Here is a 23899-nt window from a genome sequence, read left to right as displayed (position 1 = left end):
GCTATCACCAGTTCTGGACTACCACTACTTTGACTAAAACTATCACAAGTCGTTAGGCTGCCGTATGACAATATCCACTATACAATCTATGTACATACTCAAGTATCAAACAATAGGATACAATCAACATCAGGTGGCATTACCTTGAGTGAATCAAATATTTCTATTAAAATAAAAGAGAGGAAAAAAAAAAACATATACAGCAGTCAAATGAAAGCAAGTTGTCATGCATTAATGTCTTCTTTTCATAATGCTTCACTGTGTGTCAAGTGTGTGCAAAGAGTGCCAAATTGGAACGCTGGAGAGAAAGCAGAAAAATGCTTTTAGTAGGAGTGCAAATGCAAATCAAGACAATTCCAGTCAGAACACAAAAAAACCCTACACACACAATATGAAATGTGTCTCGCTCACTGTACATCTTACATCTCCTTACTTTGTACAGAGTGCATCATGTTCCTAGCTCCCAGACTATGCCATGCAATCTATAAACATTCTCCCGCTGATCCCATGCCCCATTTCATCTTGTTTTAAATGACGGCTTGAGTACGAGTTTGCAAAATACTACAGCAAGAGCAAACTTAAAGCATAATACATGCTAGAGGGAAAATCTTTGCCATTGGTGCATTCAACAATGGTCGATGGTATCTGTTACCTGAAAAGACAAGTCATAGTATTTCTTATCATCAGTCATTGACTAGTTGCGATGGAATAGAGTAGACATATATTATCTCACACTGTTGATCTCATTAATTGTCAACAGAAGTTAAAGGTACAAGAGAGCTGTCAGCATCATACATGTAGCATATCCAGATATTCTGCACGAATGCTTGCCTATACAGATTTACATATTGTTTGACAGTACTCTGGCTTGCCAAAATTGCTGAACTGTTAATCGTGCATTCTTCCTTCAACCTCAAAATCATGACATCTTGGGTACAGCAATAGAAATGAAGAAGCAGGCAACATTGTAATCCAAACCAAGCATTCGTCAATCCATTGGTGACTGTATATACACACGACTACAAAAGAATACAATCTTATGAAATCTTCATACGTGGAGTCAAATCGAAGCGATATGCCATTCTACTCCAGGTGCGTCTACAACACTGTATACCAACTGAAAATGACATGCTGCTACAAAAATTTGCTGAAACACATCAGTCAATACAGATAACAAAATGACAAACTCTTCAGAGAAGCAAAACAAACATGAAACTTCTGAGTAGGAGCACGAGTTGGTGTTGCATTATGACACTGTACACAATTCCAATGCTGACATAATCACTTCACAATGACAACAGAGAACACTGATTGTCTTTTAACATATCTCTACAAGACAGAGACAAGTTTCATCTCATAAACTAGGACATTCCTGTCACATGAAGTCATACCTTATACTCTGCATACATTCCAGTAATGGCAAACATGAATGAGTGTCTATTGGCATTGCATTTAATAGTGTACACAGAGAACAAGTGCACAGCATCCTATTGTACATCATTCGGGGCTTGAGAATACAGGCCTCTATGTGACTTGATATCGTTGATAGGGGTGTAATAATGTGTCTATACTTGCTGAAAACCTATGGGATGATTAATGACATCCACAATGACATCACTGCATGCTTTGATACGATTTCTACACATCTGTACTCTATATTCTCGAAGTGAATCATGAAGAGCTTACAGCTGCAAACACGCTATAATCATCTTGAGTATAAATACTATGGCGTACATCTGGATGTTACGTCACATGTACATTGTACACAAATCTCCTATTACTGAAAATGGCCACTTCATGGAAGCAGAGGGGAGACATCCTATCAGGTCAAGTGGTATCAACAATGTTTATCATCAGACATCATGATTCAAGAAACTTGTGATAGCAGCAGGGCCAGAGACATGGTACAAAGACTTCATATAGTCACCAGACATGCATCCACTGTGTCTACTGCATTTACTGTGATGGTATAATAATGTGCCAAATATCAGGTCAGTCTTCAGCCCTGTGCATGTGCAAGTTTTGATGGATTGAAAGTAGAATACTTCCCCATGCATTGGTGAAAGAGTAAAATGTTGGAATTTGGTCCCCTTTCAACCCCATGAAGACTTTAAATTGCCTTCCCATACTTAAATGGAACCTTAATCTTGTGATCGATAGCAAAATTTCAGGTCATAATTTGGTACTATCCTTCATTGCATCAATCACTGAATCAGTCAAGCCAATTGCCTAATTGCGGCTTTTCATTTGTAGCATGTTGAAATGCATTGCTTGAAATGTTTCAGAAGATCCTACCTCACGCGTAAATGATGACCATTGACTTTTACCCTATTATCTCTGTGACCCAAAGCCTACAATGTATTTTGGTCTACCAGTTCTTAGTCCATACCTGGTATGCATCACACTCTGTCAGAACACCTCAAGTCATCTTTGATATATTGTTGTACCAAGAATCAAGCATGGAACAACCAAAAGCCCACTTTCACAATGCTTGTAGGAAATATTAGCAGAGAACTGGACTGAAAATGTATCCCAGTTTGATGCTGCACATCTATGTGTAGCTATCATTCTTAGAGAAAGGTGACTGGAAATAAATAATCTTCGAGATCACAATTATGATGGCATTTGGTAACAACTAGCACTTTCATCACCTCGTTATGTCTGTGATACAGAGAATAAAACAGGTACATCTGTTTATTCAGCACAATCCACTGAATGGCATGCACAGCCACATTGCTTTATGTTTTGCAGTCTGTGCATTAAGACATGTATTCAATGAGACTTGAAAGAAAAGAAAAAATAAATTCCTTTTAGTTCCTTCACATCAGTATGTCTGATACTACAGACTAGCAGTGTCCTGGATGCACGAAGCTTGGATTAAAAAGTACTGACACACCGATGGAATAACAGACAACCTTGCCTGGACTGCTCTTCAAGGAATTGATCGCAATGAATAGAATTCCTCATGTCGCTGTTGAATCATCATGCTCCATCTCTGCAGAGGGCGTCTCCTGGGAATCATTTCCTGTAATTCCACTTGTCTCAACTCCTGCAGTCTTGGATGTGTCTTCAGGCATTTGATCTGCTCCTTGCGACTCGGATGTTTCCATGGGTTCCTCGGTCTCCTCCAGCTGAGACGTAACTTTGTGTGTAGGTATAGAAACAGCAGGTGTTGTTTCTTCTTCTGCTGGCTTTGCTGCGGGTGGGAGCTCCGGAGTCATTTGCACTGAATCTGGAGGAAGCTTGGGATCTGGTGTCTCTGCTTCTTTCACAAGGGTAGGTAGCGTTGTTTGGTGCACAGACGAGGATTGGCCGTCTTCAGGAGTAACAGCGTTTGGCAAGGATGCAGGCTGTCCCGTCTCTTCGGGCTGTGACTCTGCAAGAATGGGTTTGTCACTATCGGTCTTGGAGAGCTGTGAGTTCTCTGATGTGGGTGGAGGACTGCTGTCCCGAGGTGCTGTGACTAACTCCTGCGAAGACGCCTCCACCGATTCTGGAGCAGGCTGCACTTCCATCTCTTCACTCGCGGCAGAAACTCCTGAAGCAGATGAGACGGTGGGTTCAAGGGCGGGGGCTGCCTCTTGCACGGTTTTGGTCTCTGTCTCCATGGCTGTTGAAGCATCAGGTACTCCCTGAGGAACAATCTCCTCAGCTTTTGTGCTTTCACTCTCATCAGCTGTTAGAGCAGGGCATCCCTCACCTGTGGTTGGTGTAGTGTCCATTTGATCTGGAATTGTGCCTTGTGTTTCCTCAGCAGTTTCTTCTACCATGACGGATGACGCAGCAATTGCAGGATTCGGTTGCTCAACATCTGGCTGGCTAGCTGTGACTGATTCTCCCATTCGAGGTTTTGTTGCTTCATCAGCAATATCTGATGATGAGGAAGTTGTTTGTTGCTCCGCGCCGGAGTCCTTGGTAAGAGGAGTGGGAGACGGAGACACCACGGCTTCTGGCAGTGCAGATTCTACATTCTTACTCACTTTGTCTATCTCACAATCTGAAGCTTCGGTTGTCTTTTGAGGAGGGGTTGGAGTCGTCTCGTCTCCTGCTACAGTCTTCTGTGTCACCACCACTGGCTTGTCCTCCACCTTTGCAACAGAGCTTGCACTGCCACCGAGTTCAGATGGTTCAACATCATCCATGCTAGACTTAGTGACCACAGGCTCTTCACTGGGCTTCTTCTCTAAGTCAGAGGAAGGCTGAACAACTTGTTCCTTTGTGTCGGGCGGACTCACTCTCGCAACTGATGGTGTCTCTCCAAGAGATACACGATCTGAGGGTTTACTTTCCACAGCCATCCTATCTGTGGCAGATGGTGGCACAAGAACCGGCTCCTTGGTGTCAGGTGGACACACCTTCACGACTGCTGTCGTCCCTCCAGACCTACCATCTGGTGGTTTACCTGCAATTGTAAGTGGCGATTTCCTGCCTGAACAAGGTAACAATGTCAGCTTTTTGCCATTCGTCACAGTGGCATGAGAGGACATAATGGGAGAACTTCTTCCAGTCCCGAAAGAGAGTGGAGACTTCCTTCCAATGGAACTTGTGGCAGGGGATTTCTGTCCGATGGCCACAACAGCTGGAGAATTCCTGCCAGACGCCCCACCAGCAGTGCTTTTGGTGGAGGGCGTAGCAGGAGAACTCTTGCCACTTGTGACCGCTGTGGGAGAGTTCCGGCCACTTGTTCTGCCTGAAGACTGCACCTTAGCCACCACCTGAGATGTTGCAATGCTTTTTGTTGAACCTTGCTGCTGCATGGCAGCTGGGCTGGTCAGTGTGGCAGGCTTGACATCAGGCTTGACGTCAGGCTGCTTCACTGGCGTTGCACATGAACTTGTAGTACTGTTCCCAGAGGTCTGGGCCTGGGTTCGCTTGACGCCTCCCTTCTGCATGGAACGCTTCTTGGTGCAGATTCTGCATATGAACTCTTCATCTTCATCAGGCTGCTCTTTCATACCTAATTGCAGAAAACAGATACAAGGAAAAGGGAATCATTGAATGTAAAACCAATGATGAATTTTTTCTCAAGCAAAGAGGTTCAGAAGCATGTCAAAAGTCCAAGAGATGACATGGTATCTACCACATTGTACGGTTTTGTTGTTGAGAAATGATGTCTAATCAAGTGTGTGGTTAACAGACCAATCAATTTGCTTACTTGAGTGAAACCCAAGGTTCCAGAACCTGATAGCTCTTTTCAAATCTTCACAAAAGCAACATACAGAGCAGGTTTGAGCAAAACGGTATGCACATGAAATCCATTTTACTTACAAAACCTATAATCGGCAGCCGGCAATGGACATAAATCGGCAACCTTTCTGTGATGCTACATGTCCTTATGATTGTGCTTACTATTATAAGAATGTGTGTGCATGTGTTGTGTGTGTGTGTGTGTGTAGGCTTGTGTGTGTGTGCTTGTGTGTCTTGTCATCAATATTACCTTTCCTCAAAGTATGCATTCAAGTCAAGACTTTGCTCAGGATCCTACATCACATGTATTTTGTCGCTGAACATCCTCCATGGCTGAGAAAGTTGACGCGTTAATGATCAAGATGCAGGGGGGAGGGAGGGGGTCAAAGGACCAAACACTCAGACTGACAGTACACCTGTTTCTCTTGCAACCTCCACTACCCTTGCCAACATAAATCAATGTTGTACTTTTCACCCAGTCAAGTGCATCGGTCTCTACCTGCATCCTGTAAGGCATTGCTTGGAAATGGCTCCCATTTAATAATACAGCTGCATGGTGCTATATGGCACCAGTGTCTCTGACACTGTGTAAAAATGGTCATGTGCATATTGCAGTAAAAAATTTCCCTTCATGTTCTAACAACACAGGGGGGGGGGGAGAAACTGAGACTCCTGGTTTTATCTTAAATAATTTCTGCTACATAAATTAGTCATAAAATACACCACTTTCCAAACGGTTTCCTAACATGGACATAGTGTTCATAGATATCTTGATAGTGACTGCAGAATAGCAAACTTTTCTATGCCTGAGTAATACTACATCCATTTGAACGAGATTACACAGCTCATTCTGCATGTTAAACTTACACCCATCACAAAACTAACAGCGTTTTTAACCTCATGATCAACTTACCAATACACAGCAGATGATACCACTTCTCGCACACGTCACACTGAACCCAGTTGATGTCGTCACCGAGTGGACGCAAACACCGCTTCGCTGAGCAAACCTCATCGTCTTCTTCTTCGTCTCCGTCGACGTTGACGATCACCTCTTCCTTGACCTCTTCTTTCTTCTTGGAGCCAACACTCATGCTCATGCCACCACTGGGGAGCTTCTCTCCTGTACCGAGATAGAAGTCAATCGCCAAAATTTTAAACTTGGCCACTTCATATTTAATGGCAGGGCATTTTATACATTTTCAATAAGTTACAAACATAAACAAATCCCCAAATCAGTGCACATATAAATTTAGACATCAACATAATCTTCAAAACTACATTGTACAATTAAAGAACTAAAATAAACATATTAAAATAATTAACATATTAAAACTAACATATTTCGTTTTCTTGTCAGTGAAAATGATACCCAAAACCCTACTGGTATTTCTCACCATAAATCATTGGTTGAGAATGAGAAGGGCATTCAGTTGTCTCGAACAATATGGGTTTTGTGGCAACTTTAACACCCTTCTCATTCTCACCAGACGAAATTATCATCAGGCAGGCTTTGGCAAATGTACTTCAACTTAACACCCTTCTCATTCTCACCAGACAAAATTATCATCAGGCAGGCTTTGGCAAATGTATTTCAGTAGTGTCCCCAAGCACTAAGCTTCATGTGCCAAACTTTTCAATCAGCATTCAGTAATCCACCCAAACTTCACCTAATCTCAGATTAGCAAGCCTACTCAGGCGTAGCAATTTGTCTCAGTCCAACATGATGGCTTTGGCAACACAATTGGGATTGGGGGGGGGGGTAGGTAATCTCTACTCACTGACAATTAGTTTTCAGGCATCTGTGCCAATCTGTGAAAGATGCATGTCATGGGTTGACACTATGCACCCTCCGGCTCAAGAATAGGATTAAAAGAATGTTCCTTGGACAGAATTACCACCATATTGATGCACAATGGATAGCATGCCATACTCTTTAGCCCTACAAGGAGGTAAAAGTTCAGAGCAAGGGACGTTCCACATTGTTTTACTGAAAATGTCTCACCTTTCCGCTTCTTCAGTTTCTTCTTCTGCTTCTGCTTGTTCTCCTTGCCTTCCTTCTTGACCAGAGCCTTCTCCAGGCTCTTCTTCTGCGGAGTGGTGGACGTGGAGCCACCGGCAGACTCCTTCTCCTTCTTCTCCTTCTTCTTCTTCTTTTTCTCCAGCTTGATGATGTCCGCAGACATGATGTCCATGTCTTCCCGTTTCCGCTTCAGCTTCATCTTCTTCTTCTCCTTTGTCTCCGACTTGATCTTCAGCTTCTCCAACCCCTCCGGAGGCATTTGCTGCAAAGAGATGAATAGTCATGACATCAAGGCTGCATCAGAGCAAAAATCGTGAAGAGGTGCAAATATGACTCACATCCTTCAAGTACTGCGTGTATGGCGTTATATTGCATTTCTCCTTGATTTGGGAGTGTCAACCTGAGTAACATAAAAATGATACTCTCCATAAGACTGATGAACTTGGGTACCACATAAATGTTCAAATGTGTCATTTTGGATTTTGAATTTAATCATAATTGTGAAACTTTAATATTTCTCATACCAACTCCAAAAAGTTTAAAGCTGAAAGCAGCAAAGACGGTTAAGAAAAACTTACATTTGTAAATGATATTGTATAAAGATATCACCAAGATGAATTATGTTCTCTTGCTATCATTAACTTGGAATAGTGATGCCTGTGCCACCTACATCAGTGTGTTGGGCCACAAGCAGAGATCCTGACTGAATCTCTGAAGGCTTGACAATGGTTCGAGGTGACGGAAAGTTTCATCTTGCATGGGAATCTGGCCAAGCTGAGCCATTAGAAAAGCTCAGCTGGAATCCTGCATTACCATGCTCGAACTGACTATTTTTTATTTTTTTATTTTTTTTTTTTGCTAAGAAAGGATATCAGAGATATATAACACTAGGTCTATTACATTCAGGGTGAAATGATAACTGCAACATCTTGCACAGGATTAACTTGTGTAAACATACTGCCATGCTGGGGAGAGTATCACTATCTCACCATTATTAACATTATTAGAAATACTGTGGCTTCTGTATCATCTTTGTTGGTATACTTAACACCTATAGATGGCTTGCAGTGAAATATCAATATTCATGTTAAAATCCATCCTAACATTGCAAATTGTAGAACAGTCAGCAATCTTACAAACAACATCTCTGCCATTAATTAACTCTGTAGCACTCCTATTGCTGAGCTCAGAACCTCCCTGTGGCTGTATAGCAATGTCCTCATACTGAGTAGTGATGTCTAATGACAGAAAAGAAATGTCATAGTCACAAGGTTTACATACCTCCAGGATGTGTTCCATGAACCGTTCCTGCTGCAGGGGCTGGCATGCCTGCAGGATACGCCAAATGTGCTGGGTTTCATCGAGAGTGACCTCCAGCAGGTCTCCTTCCACCATCAGGGTCTCGAGCTGGGCCCGGGCCAGTGGGGGCAGCTCCAGCGTGCCCGGTGTGGAAGGGACTGGGACCGGTGCAGGCGAGGGCGGGTCCATGACGCGGGGCACGTGGGGCGTCTTACGGGAGTGCTTCTTGGAAGGCTAGATGAGGGGAATAAGAAATAAGAACGTGGATTGATTTACGAGTGGAAAGGAACAAATAGTTTGTGGCTATATGAAGTAACTTCAAAGTGGAATAGTTTACACACCCTAATTCATGAAAGATAAATACTGACACATAATTAATGAAATAAATAGATTTAAAAAATGCATATCTGTATACCACAAGGTAATGCTAGAAGGGTTAGTTCATTCCAGCAACTTTGTGAATGACATGTGACACCTTGGCCCGAATTCACGAAGGTGGTACAAATGAAACCATGGTTTAAACCATGGACAAAGACTGTAGTTGTGTGTGCCAAATGTTGCATGTCCTATTTCGTTACGAAATCAGTCATTTCATCGATTTTGACGACGAAATGTTCATTTTGTTACAAAATGTTAACATTAATGATAAATTTTAACAAATGATAATTTCGTCGGATCATTTCATTGAAGAAATGACTGATTTCGTAACGAAACTGTCCGCCGAATATTTCACGAGGTTTTTATTTTCACGAATTTCATGAGTCGGGTGCTATTCGTGAAATTAAAGACACGCGAAAATATTGACTCTGCTCCCTATGTGAATGTGACATACTCATGTACATTTCCCCGTTCCGTCCAGGACTCCTAGATCGCGAATTTAACCACTCGCAATATCGTCGGGAATTCCCGATTTGCGAAAATTTCGACTCGTGAAATATATGGCGTATACAGTAGGCCATGTAACACTTGGCGTTCCATACAAACTGTCCATGGTTTAAACCATGGCTTCATTTGTACCACCTTCGTGAATTCGGGCCTCAGTGGAGGTTGGGTGCCTTTGAATGTTTCTACAGATATATGACGCTATATAAATGCTGTTTCATCATCATCATTTATAATTCTCTGACTTTGTGATTATGCAATTTCTATATGGGAACTTACTTGTGAGGGCTGTGGTTTTGAGGCAGCACTGTATGCATGTTCTGAAGCAAAGCCTGTATCCATTGCACTGGGTGCTGCCATAGGGCTGTCAATCATCATGTCCTCTGCAGAGGATGTGTCCATCCCTACTGCCACACCCATGTCCATGTCCACATGCTCCTCCTCCTCTTCCACATCCTCAACTTTCACTCTTTCCATTTGCCTGGCAACCGGTGGCATCCCATGCAGGATGGAGTCCTGGTGTACACCGCCAGACCCATCCGCGACCATTGTGGCCATGCTCTCCATCCGCTCCTGGAGTTCCGGCTTCTTGGCCGCCTTCTCCAGCTCGGCCAGGATGATGCGCTCTGTCTTGACTCTGGCGGCCTGCTCCTGCATCTTTTGGCTCATGGAAGAGAGTCTGGTGAAGATGTCTGAGAGTTCGTCTGTTGCCAGCGCTTGCTTGGCCCGATCCTGCCAGTTCATGGCGTGCTCTGTGAGCCTCTGGAGGGCCTCACCCTCTGGCAGGCGCACAGGGAGTTTCTGCAGGAGCACCAGCAGGGACAAGATGGTCTCCAGTCGTGGGCGGCGTGACCTCAAGCACATCGGGCACAGGAACTTCATGTCCTTGATGCTGTTGACCCCGGTTGACGTAATCACGTTGCCGCCTCCCGCTCCGCTGGCAAACTTGGTCTTGCTGGAGGCTTTTGGGAGTGGCACGCACGTGGTATGGAACCAGTCCTTGCAGAGTTCACACTGCAGCATGAAGCCGCTGACTGGCTTGCGACAGACGCAGTACTTGCCCTGCTCCATCCCCTCTTCCTCTAGCTGCTGCTTGCGGCGGTTCTTATCACGTAACGTGTGAACTGCATCCAGCTCCTCTGCCTCTGCATTTTTATATGATGCCACCTACGAGGAAAAACAGAAAATATGTCACTAGACAGCATTGCATTTATTTAACTAGATGGACAGCAGGACAAATGGGGGTGGGGTTACTTTACACCTACAATACTGGTAATCCACACTACTGCCTCTTACTCATGTATACCCACATAGCTTGAAATAAAATGCAATGGATGTTACATTCCTTCAACATTCACCAGAGCTGACAAAACACTGGCTGTCAGGAGCTACTCTGGATAATACAGGAGAGATTTGCATTGTGCCACCTACATCAGTGTGTTGGGCCACAAGCAGAGATCCAGACTGAATCTCTGAAGGCTTGACAATGGTTCGAGGTGACTGCAATTTTCATCTTGCATGGGAATCTGGCCTAGCAGAGCTATAGGTGAAACTCAGCTGGAATCCTGCATTACCATGCACAGTTGTAAAGGTTAGTTGTTTGGGTGAAGATTATCATACACTTTCCAATGTTTGCATTCTTCAAGAAATTACACAAATGCCACTCACTGTTTATCAAATCATTGCTCTTGCTTGCTATGACTACAGGATCCCTGGAGCTAATGTCAACACACTACACTTACATACAGCAGGGTTATTCATAGACAATACATGTGCAGTATGAAATAGGTGGAACGTATTTATTGAATTACTTAATATGTCCACTTCTAGGATTCCATGATCCTATACACATTTGTAGAAGATGTATAAGGGTAGGGTGGGGGGATCAAAATGTAAAGTAACTCCTCTCATTCACTTTCACTGTTTGACACATACAGTACATTAAATGTTTACAGAACGACAGAGTCATATTTGAGTGGGGGGTTGTATGAACGAGCTAACTACCTTCAGAAGCAGGGTCATACACACCGTCTTCTTGATTTCTTACCAGAGCTTCTGGATCCCTGCACGTGCTGCTGCTGCTCCCCACGTCCACGTCTGTGGCGTACTCCTTTTCCTGCTCCTTCATCCGCTCCATGTCCTTCTGCTTCTTGCGCCGTGCCTTGCCCGACAGGTACTGGCCCACATCCGTCCTGGGTGACAGCACCTCCAGTAGGGTGTAGGAAGAGTTCTTCTTGAGGAAAGTGCGGCCGGCGCGGTCCCGCCACGCCCGGGCGGCGGCCACCTGGGACTCCACCTGGGCCAGCTGGTCCAGGCGGATGGGGATGGTGCGGCCACGCACCACCATGCACTCCAACACATCCAGGTAGGGAAAATGCTCTCCACTCTGTGTTTGGTTTGATAACAGCACAAGAAAGAAGAGCTATTGGTCATCCACTGCAGCAATGTACCTAATCAAATCAACATTCTTGCATGACTTTTGCCTCTGTGTGTAGTGAGGTATTTTGCATTCATTGCATTGAATGACAATAGATTCTGTTTTAAAGAATTGTTCAAATTCCATTCAATCTATACAGTTCACTTGTAAATGGTCAAAGTTTTGTTACAAAAACCGAAAAGAACAACCAACTTTGAATATTACAGCTTGTACATGCATAAGTTCTTGTGTATCATCAATTGTTTTTTTTTAGCCAGAAAGGAGCAATGTTATTTCTGTCTGTATGATTTTGATAACCCCTGGATGTTCACCTGAATTTCCTCCATCTGCTTACTCCAGTCCTTGGCTTTACGGAGAGCATCTTTCAGGTGGAGCATGTTTGGAAGATGAGCAGGAATGTTTCTTGCCTCATTGACAACAGCTTCAACGGTGGAAATTGCGTGCCTTGGTCTGCAGAGAATACAGAGGAAGACTTTATCCATGCGGCATTATGTATGTACTTTATGAGTTGTTTCACGTGGCTGCTAGGGAAGTGATGAATGTGAGCAAGCGTTCACAGGACTGACAGTTTAATAAGCCCCTCAAAGGGATGAGGCAATGAAGATAAAATTCTTTGCCGTGGGACACCATAAGCACAGCCAGGGAACTCAAACATCAGACCTTGGATTGACAGTCTGTTGTCTTATGTACTGAACCAAAACAACTCCACATGATAATCTCATGTCACTGTTTATTAACATATAAAACGATATTGGATATCACCATCCATTGTCCTCCCCCATCCCCAACTTTGCCCTCAGGAGTTCAAAAGAGCAAATGTCAAAGCTTTTACATTCAATGGCATACTTCGAGAAAAAATTACCAATGTGAATTAACATAGTCCAAGTAAATATTCATGCATAACAGTGAAATGCATGCAATTCACTTCAATTATCAAAGATGTTCTCTATAGAAATCTATTACTCTGACATCAGGACATGCCAAATTTATTACACTGTACTTGTACAGGAGCCACAGTGGGCCTTGGGTTGAAAGATGTTGTGAAGCATGGCTTTACGCTATCATAACCGTTAATGTGTAAATATTCTTTAAATCTATCAATGTACATGTATATCACACACACACACACACACACACACATACATGTATGTACAGGAGGACGGAGGATGGTTACTCACTTTGCAGTCAGACACACATTCGCCTTCTCCTCCCATCTCTCGCTGACCGTCAGCAGCTCCTGAAGCTCTGCCATGGCCTTCTCGATAGCCTGGTGGGGCGCAAGACTCACCCCAGAGTCGATCAGTTTTCGCAGTGTGTCCAGGGTGACGCTGTTTGGCAGTGCCAGGGTAGCCCGCACATCATCCAGCCACCGAGCCTGGTGAAGCTCCTGATGTCGAGACAAAAAGCCAAGCATAAGTGACTCTTGTTCAATAAGGGATTTGTTCTGCTTGTTTATCATGTGGGTTGAGAGAGAAATTTCTTTGTTGCTTTGAGGGAGTTCTGAAACAAAGATCTTGATTTTGACTGTTTCCATACCTCTAACTGTATAGGACAAATTTAAAAACTTTTGAACAAACAGTTTTATCCTCTTCATTGCAGGCTTTCTTTTTTTTCTTCTTCTTCTTTTTTTTTAAAAACATTAATCAGATTTTGATATGTTTTGTTTCTTTGCTTTTATCACTGAAATGACCAGCAATCAGTAGAATGAAGTTCTGGGGCATATGGCAGTTGAACAACAAAAACAATTCAAAGTTTCATTAACAAACTATACATGGCAACTTGTGAGGTAACAACATCATCAACTTGCTATTGGCACATTCATATCGACTAAGAACTATTTTGTGAAATAAGCAAAAATTCACAATTTTATAATTTCTGTGATTTTCACCTGATTCTGATCAGTTTCGCCCATTGTGCTTGTAACATTTACTCTTTCTTTTCAGACCAACTTTAAGTGGTTTAGAATTCCCCTGAAGTCTGTTTTAACAATTAACCTGCTGAACTGCAAACACCATCAGCAATGTATTCTCACCAATTTGAGCTTTGGTATCTCTGGGAGCTCGACGTCAAGGGTTGCACCAACCTCTAGAAGCTTCCTCAGCTTCTCCGAGTTGGGCGTGGCATCGCAGAGGGCATCCTGGGCATCCTCTCGAAACCGCTCCACCTCATCGACAAGTTTCTGGTCAAAGTGGAAAGCAATCATGCATTCTACCATCACATATTGTGCAATCAACGTAGTGTACCTAAGGAAGAGCTTTGGGCTTGCTTTAACAGATCTCTCCAGTAACTGAAATAATTTCTAAGATAGATATTTTATTTCAACTAGCTCTCTTCACAAATCTGAATAAAATATGTAATCAAAACAGAGGATGCAAATATCTATTAAAAAATGAAGTCTGTTGGAATTTACAATGAAATCATAAATAGAATTTAATAGATTCATACACAAGATGTATGTCTTGTGCTATTTACAACTTCTTTTTTTTTTTTTTTTTGGTAATGTGCAGCAAAGAACCTGTTGTTTGGTCATTGAGGATGAAGCGACACATTCTTTGTTTCGATACAGGAGCATGTGACATACCTGGACCAGTTGAGCTTCACTGATCTCACATGGCAAGTTCTGAACCTGTTCTAGGAACTGGTGGAGCTCTTCGTAGTTCAGCTGGGTGACAAACTTGGAATCAGTGGCACTTTTGCTCCTGAATGCACATAAAGATTAGAAGTAATGTCATGAACAGGAAAATCAAAGGAAATGCATTGGATCAATGTTCATTAGCCACATTCCCCTCTTGTAATACTTGCTCAAGAATAAAAGATCAGAATCATGAACCACTTAACTACTTGCAAGTAACACACAACCACCTTCAGCAGTTTTGTTTGTCGGAACAAAGCTGGCAATCATCTTGAATGATTAACTACTGATGCAATCCATGATATATCGACTTAACAATATGTCCCCCATATTTTGTATACTCCACTGGAGCATAGAGACTTCAATAATTGCTCCATGACAGGAATCCATGTAAAACCATGATAATCTTGAATTTATCACCAGAAGTTAATGCAGTTGTAAATTGATGACTGCTACATCATCTACAGGAAAGAAAAAAACATGATTCTCAACATAATAAAAAAAAATATTCAATATTCAACTCTGTAAAGGTTCTCAAAGCTCCTCAAAGATGCATAATTATGGAAGTGTTTTATCCACAAAACTATGAATATCAGCCCAAGATTACTGCTGCTATTGAATGTGCCACCTACATCAGTGTGTTGGGCCACAAGCAGAGATCCAGACTGAATCTCTGAAGGCTTGACAATGGTTCGAGGTGACTGCACTTTTCATCTTGCATGGGAATCTGGCCTAGCTGAGCCATAGGAAAAACTCAGCTGGAATCCTGCATTACCATGCGAATGGCATATACACAATATACCGTATACAGCACATCAGCTTAAGGCCGCTAAAATTCAGGAACACAATTGTATTCAATTTACAGGTGTCCTGGATGCATGCTTGTGTTTAAAGTATAATTCTGTCCAAATCTACTCACGAGCAGAAGAGCTAATGAATTAATGATATGTAGCGTGATCTCAGACTTAAAATGCTCCTCTTTCAGAATATGAACATCTAAATTAAGTTTCTGCAATGAACATGTCTGTTACAAATGCGTAACTCACAGAATTTCATTGAACGTACATTACTTCTAACCTCTCAGAATAGCGTTGGGTCACCTATTCATTCTGTCCACTCAACAACCTCACATTTATTGATAACTTGACATGAGAAGTTGTAAGAGTACTCATTATCGTGAGGGGTTTGATATCTGGTTTCCCAAGGCTATGAAACAAAGTAAACATAACAAATGACCTTTCACATGTATGCATACCAACAATGAAATGCAACAGTCATACTGCAAAGCAAGATATATTCACAAACATGAAATGTTTGCAAATCACCACTGGCATCCAATGCATATAGTGTAGACAAGAACTTTTGCGTGCATTTTAATTTCGCAAATCTTGACTCTCTCGAATTTTGCAAACATTCCTCATTTTACAGTATTTTGTCAACCATTACAATATGACAAATGTAACAAGTGAATGCATGTGACAGAGCCCTTTTTATTCCCAAAGACAGTTGCACAATTCTGTGCAGCCCTACCCCAAGGGATGCCCAGCAAACCTCTCCATACCTTGTCCTGTGCTTCTTGTTGACCAGCTGAATGGCCACGCTGGCGCACTGCTCTGCTTCGGCCACGGCATTCATGAGTTGCTGCAGAAGGTCGTTGTCGGGAAAGTGCTTTTCGTCTGCCTCCTCTATCATTTCCTTCAGCTGTGACATGTCTGTTGGAAGGGTAAGGAGTGATGTATGATTACAGGCTCTCAACGTTTTTCCCCGCTTTTCAATTCCAAATTTAATCCGCATACACAAATAGTTAAAGATGACAAAAATAATATGGTGAAGATGACTTTGTGTGTACTGCATCATACTGGTTAAGTGACACTTAGTAATTGACATCTGTTTCCTATGAGCTGGCTATGGAGCACTGCAAACTTTCATTTGCGTGTCTTTGAAGAACTGTGCACGTACGCAAGAGCTAACTAACAACTTTCCAGGAGCCTTTTTTTTTCTCATAACATCATTTTCAACAGCATTAAGGTAATCACTAAAATGTAAACTGTAGATTAAGTTCAACATATTTTGCTTTCATATCAAAACCTTCAGTGCATCTCGCCAAATCATTTAGCTGTTATCAACTCATACCAACACAGTTGGTGAAAACTCTTCATCACATGGAAAACATGTGACACTCTTCACCACATTGCAATGCATTGCACTATATACCTATACAAACATTTATGTAGAGGATACAGCACAAGATTCACAGAAACTGGTAGGGCACACTTGAGTTAGAAATGCTTGATGAAGGTAATCAGTACCCAAATGCACTGAAGTACACAAGACATCTGGGCCCTGTTGCATAAAACCCTTACCGCTGGACTTACCGCTCCTTTCTAGCGGTAAGTCTTCAAATTAGCGGTAAATTTTATAATTCTTGATGCTGATTGGCTGTGACGCCTAATTTTGACGGTAGTTACCATTGAAATTCAACGGTAAGTTTTATGCAATGGGCCCCAGATACTTTGCAAGGCACAACAAACAATGATTTACCAAGCTTTGAATCCTGAGGGGCTTCCAGTGCATTCTTGACCTTGTTGGCCCAGTTGTCAAAAGATTCGGCTCTGATCTTCAAGTTGTGCAGCATGGCTGGCAGCTCATCCAATGTGTATCGATACCTGAAATGAAGCAACATCAAATGAGGTACAGATTTTATGATGTGGCCTAGGCTCATTGCAACATTAAAAAAAGAAAAGAAAAGAAATGGATACATCACATGCTACCCATCACCTTTCTAAAAACTTAAATGCATGAAGGACAGGTCTGAAGAATACAGGTTTCTGTGCGTTTTTGCCTTTGATCTGTCATTACTGTCCTATCAATTGCTACATGTGACGAACAGTTACAATCTTTATACCACAACATTGTGCCACCTGCATCAGTGTGTTGGGCCACAAGCAGAGATCCTGATTGAATCTCTGAAGGCTTGACAATGGTTCGAGGTGACTACAATTTTCATCTTGCATGGGAATCTGGCCTTGCAGAGCTACAGAAGGAGCTCAGCTGGAATCCTGCATTACCATGCGCTTTGGAGCATTGCAAGATTTCAGACAGTGGAAATATAGAAAGCTAAGCAAGCAAACACTAATGTGAATCTGGTCACGACATTCCACAATAGGAGACATTCAGTCCAGTAAAATAAGTCTTACTGCAGCCCTTCCAAAGGGAAACATTTCTATGTGAATGGATAGGTACAGGTGCCACAACTACAACATTAATGAACTTATGACAAGCAAACAGACACACACACATATGAACACAATCACATCAAAAAATGTTTGATGGAACGTACATTGTAGCTTGTACCTGTTTCACTGAGATTACTTGCAAATATGTCAACACTGTCAAGATAGCTCATTATCACCATATCCTAATGTAGTGCCTTCATTAACAGTAAACTCTGTCTGGGTATTGTGTGTATTTGTGCTTGTATACTATTTGGAGGATCTTACATGGAAATGGCTATGGAAATAGAAATGGGAACTTACCATGATGATTACTATAACTAACATGATGTTACTTTTTTCCTTTTTTTTTTGAGGGGGTACTTTACTAACATTAATTTACTAAAAGGAGAATTTACCCACAACATATAGGAGAGGTAAAAGCATAAATATCAGAACACAGTGACATCTGAGGAAATTTGGACATATCTGTGTGAAAGTTATACATTTTTTAACATCTTGGTTAAATCTATGTGCTGTCATAGGCTACAACAGTCTGTAAAGTCACAGTACGGAAACGACACAAAGAAAATAAAAAATATTTCCCCCCCCCCATTTTTATGGCACTATAAATTCAAAAATTCTGAACAGATCATCTGATATTCCTCTAACTTAACAGAGGTGTTCTTCTCATATTTCTGCAGTCACTGAATCTACATACTGTATATAGTTGGGAGTAAACCCCCTTTAATCTGCACTCTTTGATATCAGCATTCATGGAATGAGCACTCAAATAAAATATGGCACATTACAAAGGAATACTGGAAGTAAGGAATATGGCATAGAATATGAGCATTCACAGAAAATGAAAGGACATTCATAGAATACTTTCATTATTGTTCCTAAACCACTGGACAATTTGAGCAAAAGTCATGATGTATACTACTTTTATTATACCTGCAATCTTCACAGAAATGTGAAAATTCCAAGGTCTTGTATACAGGAGATACTCACTCCAAGTGAGCAATTATTACTGTAACATGCTGAGGGTTGATGGTTCCTTTTTAGTATCATGTTGCATGGTATCCAAACACACTGCCATTCCTAGGCCCCTTGTTTGATTAGGAGGTTAACTGTTCTGACATTGTATCTACTGCTCTGAAATATCTTTTATCCTCTGATCAATAACCATGGTAAACACTTGAGCTCGTAAGAAGCAAATTCTGCCCTTTAATCGCGCAAGACTTGCATTTTCACTATTGTCTGTAAGCCACTCACTTCTCACAGAGCAAACAATTAAATAGTTCTGTCACTCACATAGCCTAGGTGACCCAATACATTACCATGTAATTTGTTTTGATTATCAGGAATATGATATTTACAATCTAGAGAACTAAGGTTAAGCCTATATGTGGATATAGAACAGGTGGTTGTAAATTTGAAACCTGCCTGACATGTATGTATTGGTGCAAGGTGTTTCCCCACCACATCCCATGTGACCAAGAAGTACCAATTGGAAATTGCCAAAGCTGTGGGTAATGATGGCAATGATGGCAGGGGGAGTGCTCTAACACACTGAAGAGGCTACCCTGGGTGGGTGGAGCCATATCATTATCATTACAAGGACTTTGGACCAGAGGACATGAGATATGGTCCCTTATGATTTTTGTCATGCACATCACGATTTCTAGATATATGATCATTCTTCCTGTATACATTGCCCGATTGAGCCCTTGTTTCTTTTTCTGGTCCTTCACCCAACAAAGACTAGTCAAGAGTTGATCAAACAGGGGTTTGGGGGAAATGTGTGTCATGATAAAAATCAGTTTGTCCTCAATGGGTTAATGAGAGTGACAGGGTTTCTACCAGGATCTCCAAATCATGTGATTACTCTTGCAGATGACTGGAATGAAGGAAGGAAATACACACTGCGGTAAAACTGAGCTTCCCTGGTCCCATCCTGTGCATCCTGGAAATATAACTAGCTGTAACCTTCTCTTGCCACGGAAATGACATACTATCCATCTGAGGGGCTTTTGAATGTTGCCTCAAAGAAGTTTTTCCCCAAACCCGTTGATGTGAGCCTATATAGCCTGGCACATACAGTTTCACTATTGGCAACTTCTGAGATATGAAGCACACAGGAGTTGTACTTGACTGCGAACACATGCTGATCAATTTGCTCGTTTTGGCCAGAATGAGCATTCTTTTTTTTTAAATTACCTACCATAAGTAACAAAGCAAGTGGAGAGCACAGACCTCTACCACACAGCTCATTTCCACCCATTCAAGTATGCTGAAAACTGGCCAATTTCCCAGTGATAAAGAAGCCTTGTGTTTAATACCTCATCATCAGCTTCCTGCTGCGCACCCCTGTATGCAAACCTCAAATACGCGCAGCTTGAACTCCAAGTTTATTGACCCTATCTGCCAAAAGATGAAAAACAAATCCTTCAAAAATTCATAACATTTCTGGATCACTACCAAACTTTAATCATCTGTTCGTTGTGCCATTATCAACTTTTCCTGTAAGGTTTATACAAATTAGTTCACAATTATTTTGCAAATAGACAAACAAATCAATGCTGAAAAAAACATAACCTCCTTGCTGAAAGTAATAACCATGGTATTAGCAGATGTTAGCATATTTCAGAAATGTCAAATAATTCCAATAACTGTACACTATTCTATAGAGGTTATGCAGGGTAGGTTTTCACATTAGCCTTCAAATAAAGAAAAAAAAAAAACATCTCTATCTACACACAGTAAAGTAATTAGTGTGTTTATAGAGCCATTGCTCTTTACCAATCCTTCCATTTTTTTTTTCATTCTTCCACTTTCCTGGACTGCATTTTCAGAAAGCCATAAACATATCATTTTCTAAAATTCTGGAACTGACATCTCTCCAGGTCAATACAGATAAAATTAACTTTCCATATATTAGATACCATTTGGATTCTAGAGGCATCTTGATATTGCTATGATGTAAATGTGTCTTGTTTGTTTGTTTGTCTGCTGTTGCTTTACAGCGGTGCTTCTGGCAACTACTCATAGTCTTTTGCTCTTGGACTGTGCATGCAGGGTATACCACAATCCAAAACAGCTTTTCAAGAGCATAAATATCAACTATGAATATTTGAAGGTGTGACCTTCTCCCATTCCCCCTCCCCCTCTTCATGAGAATCTCAGTGGGCTTACCGAAGGCAGTGCCTGGAAGGCTGGCACTCGCACAGCTTGTCCACGTGCTTGATGCAGACCAGCCTGTTAGGGGTACAGGGGCAGGTGATGGCAGACAGGAAGCAGGTGGTTTTGCAGCTCTCGCACTGACGCTCGTCGTCTGGCAGCAGCTCAAAGGCCTCGCGCTCTGCCTCCACAGTGCCCTGGGCAGGTGTCATAATTAGGATTACGGTTGATGAAAATTTGAAAGGGTCATTGTATTTAATGCAAGCTATCAATGAACTACCACTGATAAGAATTGAGCAATAAATGTCAGCAGCCTAAATCAAATGTGCCCTGGACTGTTGTTAAACAACTATGTATCTCTGAATGCAAGTGAATTCCAAACATCCAGGCAATAATTGTAGAGAAGAATAAACAATTGGTAGTTTTTTGCAAGGGATATGAATACTTATGAGTACATCTGTATGTAAGATGTCAAGGCCAATGCAGCTACACAACTTTTGCCACAATTCACCGATTGTACAAACTAGCAGCCAGAAGTTTAACATCACCAGCCTAGCCAGTTTCCAGTCACGGCCAGTCGTGAAGATATGACATGTCAAATTTTCACGACCAGCTGTGGAACTGTCAGCCAATCATGCTACAGTGTATGTACTGACGCCAGTCAATACAGTCTGAAGCCTCGCTACTGTAAACCCACAAATTTTCGCGGTGCATTGATTTTTGCACATTTTGCGCTACTTTTAGCTAGCCCAAAGTCTAAAACCCTTAAAAATATCTTCACAATTTTCTCTGCAGATTTTGAATGGGTTGACAATTGTGCAGCATGAATTCAAGAACCAGCTAATATGTTTTTGAGCTGCTCAGCACAAAAATATGGACGTTGACAGTATGTGGTCTGATCGCATAGTGTGCGGTGCCACGTCGGGCTATTAGTCGTGTCTATAGAGTCGTGGGACTGGTCAGATGGCATGGTGTGGTGCGCGGTGGGCTCAAGACATTCGGGATGCTCACCCTCTCCAGAAGGGCCTTCCGGCAGCCCTTCTCATCCTCCACCATGTACAGCATCTCCTTGTAGACAGCCGCCGCCATGCTCAGGTCCAGGCTCTCGGGGTCGGCAGCCATCTTGCACACCAGTTCCTCGTGGGAGAAGACACAGACGCGGTGCAGCTGGCGGTAGTGCTCGATGCACAGCCTCCCCATAGGCAGCTGATGGATGTAAGGAAGGTGAAGATTTAAACACAACCCTTAGTCACCATACACCTGCAACCTGCCTGCTCCTTCCTGGGTATTTTACACATTTTACACAAAGCATTATCATATGAATGATGTCGTAAGATGCCTTTATCACTGAATGAATTTGCAAGTAATGCACTCCTGAGAGCCGCCTTCTTTATGTTTACAGCGCAACCACAATTGCTCTGATGAAAACGTCTACATGTAACATATTGGAAATAATGCCTCTGCCTCTCCTAACATTAAAAAAAATAAAAATCATGGTTCTATTCTGTGTGGATTCCCATAAATAAGCTAAAAAGGATTAGCTTTGGGTGTGTATGCACAAGGTTGATATAACATTTCACAACAGGGGGGGGGGGGGGGGGGGAAGAAACTGACTATACATAACTCGCACATAATGAAACAGAACATATCATGAGGAGGTTCCCAGCAGTATCATATCAGATTCAGAAGTTTTTAACCATTATTAACCATTTCTCCATCACACTACATGTGCAGGTGTGCACGTGCTTCATACTGTTACACTGATGACATTGCAAAGCAAGTGTTTAGTGTTAATCAGTAAAAAAAAAAAAATCCCTTTGAACTGCTTCTTATTCTCATGTGTGCCATATTTGGTGTATACAAATGTTGCTCACCCAGTCTGCAGGGCAAAAGTTGACAGCTTCTGCAAAGTTGTATCCCTGGTTGAAGCCTGCATGGTAGGCCCGGGGGAATGTCACCACAAACTCCCCAGCACACTGGTTGGTCCTCACAATCTGGTCAAATAGAAACAGGGTAAGAACAATGAGAGAAACATTCAACAATTTCTGTCTGGGGAACCTTCGATTGATTCCAACTGAAAAATATGTCATACTGCCTAGATACACCCTATCAATGTCTATAGTAATGTCGAAAGAAGATACTAACCACTTAATATCTATAATATGATTCCCCCCCCCCCCTTTTTTTATGTGCTTACTCTTCATGTGAAACCCTTCTCAGTGCAAACTACAATACAAAAACATCTTGGTTTGTTTGGTGTGTTTTTTTTAGCACCTTGGTAGGGAAACAGAATGGGGGGAAAAAAGGTCACTGGATGGTATAAAAGTGGAACTAATACACAGCTAAACTTAAACTGAATATGATCAGGAAAAAAAAATCATAAATTTGTGTTTGTTATTGTTGTTTTGAGTTTTGCTTTTGTTTTGTTTTTCAAACAGGTGGACTTTATGACAGGTGGTGTTTAGAACAGGTGATCACAGCAGCAGACCTTGGCATGCAAAAAATAGCCTTTAAGAGTAAAAATGACAAAGTAAAAGGCTTAATGCCAAGACCAGAGCTGTCAACATTGACATATTAAAATCAAGGAGGCTCCAGTGAGCAATCATGGAGATACAAGAGTATTATATACGTCTCAAAAGGCAAAGGTCATTCCCATATATATCCCTTTATAAGGACATGAGAGAGACATTTCCAAGTTTACGGGGAGTCTCCTGTAGAATTATGGAGGTTCAGCAGCTAAGCAAGACTGAATTAGAGCAAACAGCCCCTACACTCACCGGCACGCCATGGTTCATGAGGATGGTTGGCGACATGATGGTGACGAGCTGGTGGAGAAGATCTGGTTGTGCCTCAAACAGCTCAGGCGCCTGGTTCTTCATCACCTCCTCAAAGGCCTCAGCCTGACTCCCAGGCACTCCATACCATGTCTTAGGCTCTCCCCTGGGTTGGAGCAAGAACCAATCCAAAAGACTCACTCGTATAAAACTCTACATACTGATTTACATCAAAATAGTTTTGCCTGCCAGCCAAGAATCAAGTACAGC

At 42.0% G+C, this 23899-nt stretch overlaps 1 protein-coding gene across 1 annotated transcript in view; it reads right to left on the bottom strand.

The window, feature by feature from the left end:
* LOC140246237 (lysine-specific demethylase 5A-like) overlaps positions 1–23899 on the bottom strand; it is a 69333-nt gene that overhangs the window by 541 nt on the left and 44893 nt on the right. The window contains exons 14-29 of the mRNA XM_072325694.1: positions 23633–23795; positions 22730–22849; positions 21867–22061; positions 20871–21052; positions 17002–17126; positions 16022–16172; positions 14410–14527; positions 13861–14007; positions 13007–13215; positions 12140–12278; positions 11439–11777; positions 9671–10558; positions 8492–8743; positions 7193–7472; positions 6101–6310; positions 1–4957 (exon numbers count right to left, since the gene is read on the bottom strand). The exon at positions 1–4957 is cut by the window's left edge and continues 541 nt beyond it. Of these exons, the coding sequence (XP_072181795.1) occupies positions 2964–4957; positions 6101–6310; positions 7193–7472; positions 8492–8743; positions 9671–10558; positions 11439–11777; positions 12140–12278; positions 13007–13215; positions 13861–14007; positions 14410–14527; positions 16022–16172; positions 17002–17126; positions 20871–21052; positions 21867–22061; positions 22730–22849; positions 23633–23795 (5512 nt within the window). The 3' untranslated portion in view covers positions 1–2963. The remainder of the gene's footprint in view (positions 4958–6100; positions 6311–7192; positions 7473–8491; positions 8744–9670; positions 10559–11438; positions 11778–12139; positions 12279–13006; positions 13216–13860; positions 14008–14409; positions 14528–16021; positions 16173–17001; positions 17127–20870; positions 21053–21866; positions 22062–22729; positions 22850–23632; positions 23796–23899) is intronic.

The sequence above is a fragment of the Diadema setosum genome, chromosome 2 (genome assembly GCF_964275005.1).
Source record: "Diadema setosum chromosome 2, eeDiaSeto1, whole genome shotgun sequence".
Taxonomy (NCBI): Eukaryota; Metazoa; Echinodermata; class Echinoidea; order Diadematoida; family Diadematidae; genus Diadema; species Diadema setosum.
Note: the sequence above shows the minus strand (reverse complement) of the source record. Positions and strands in the feature narration are given on the sequence as shown.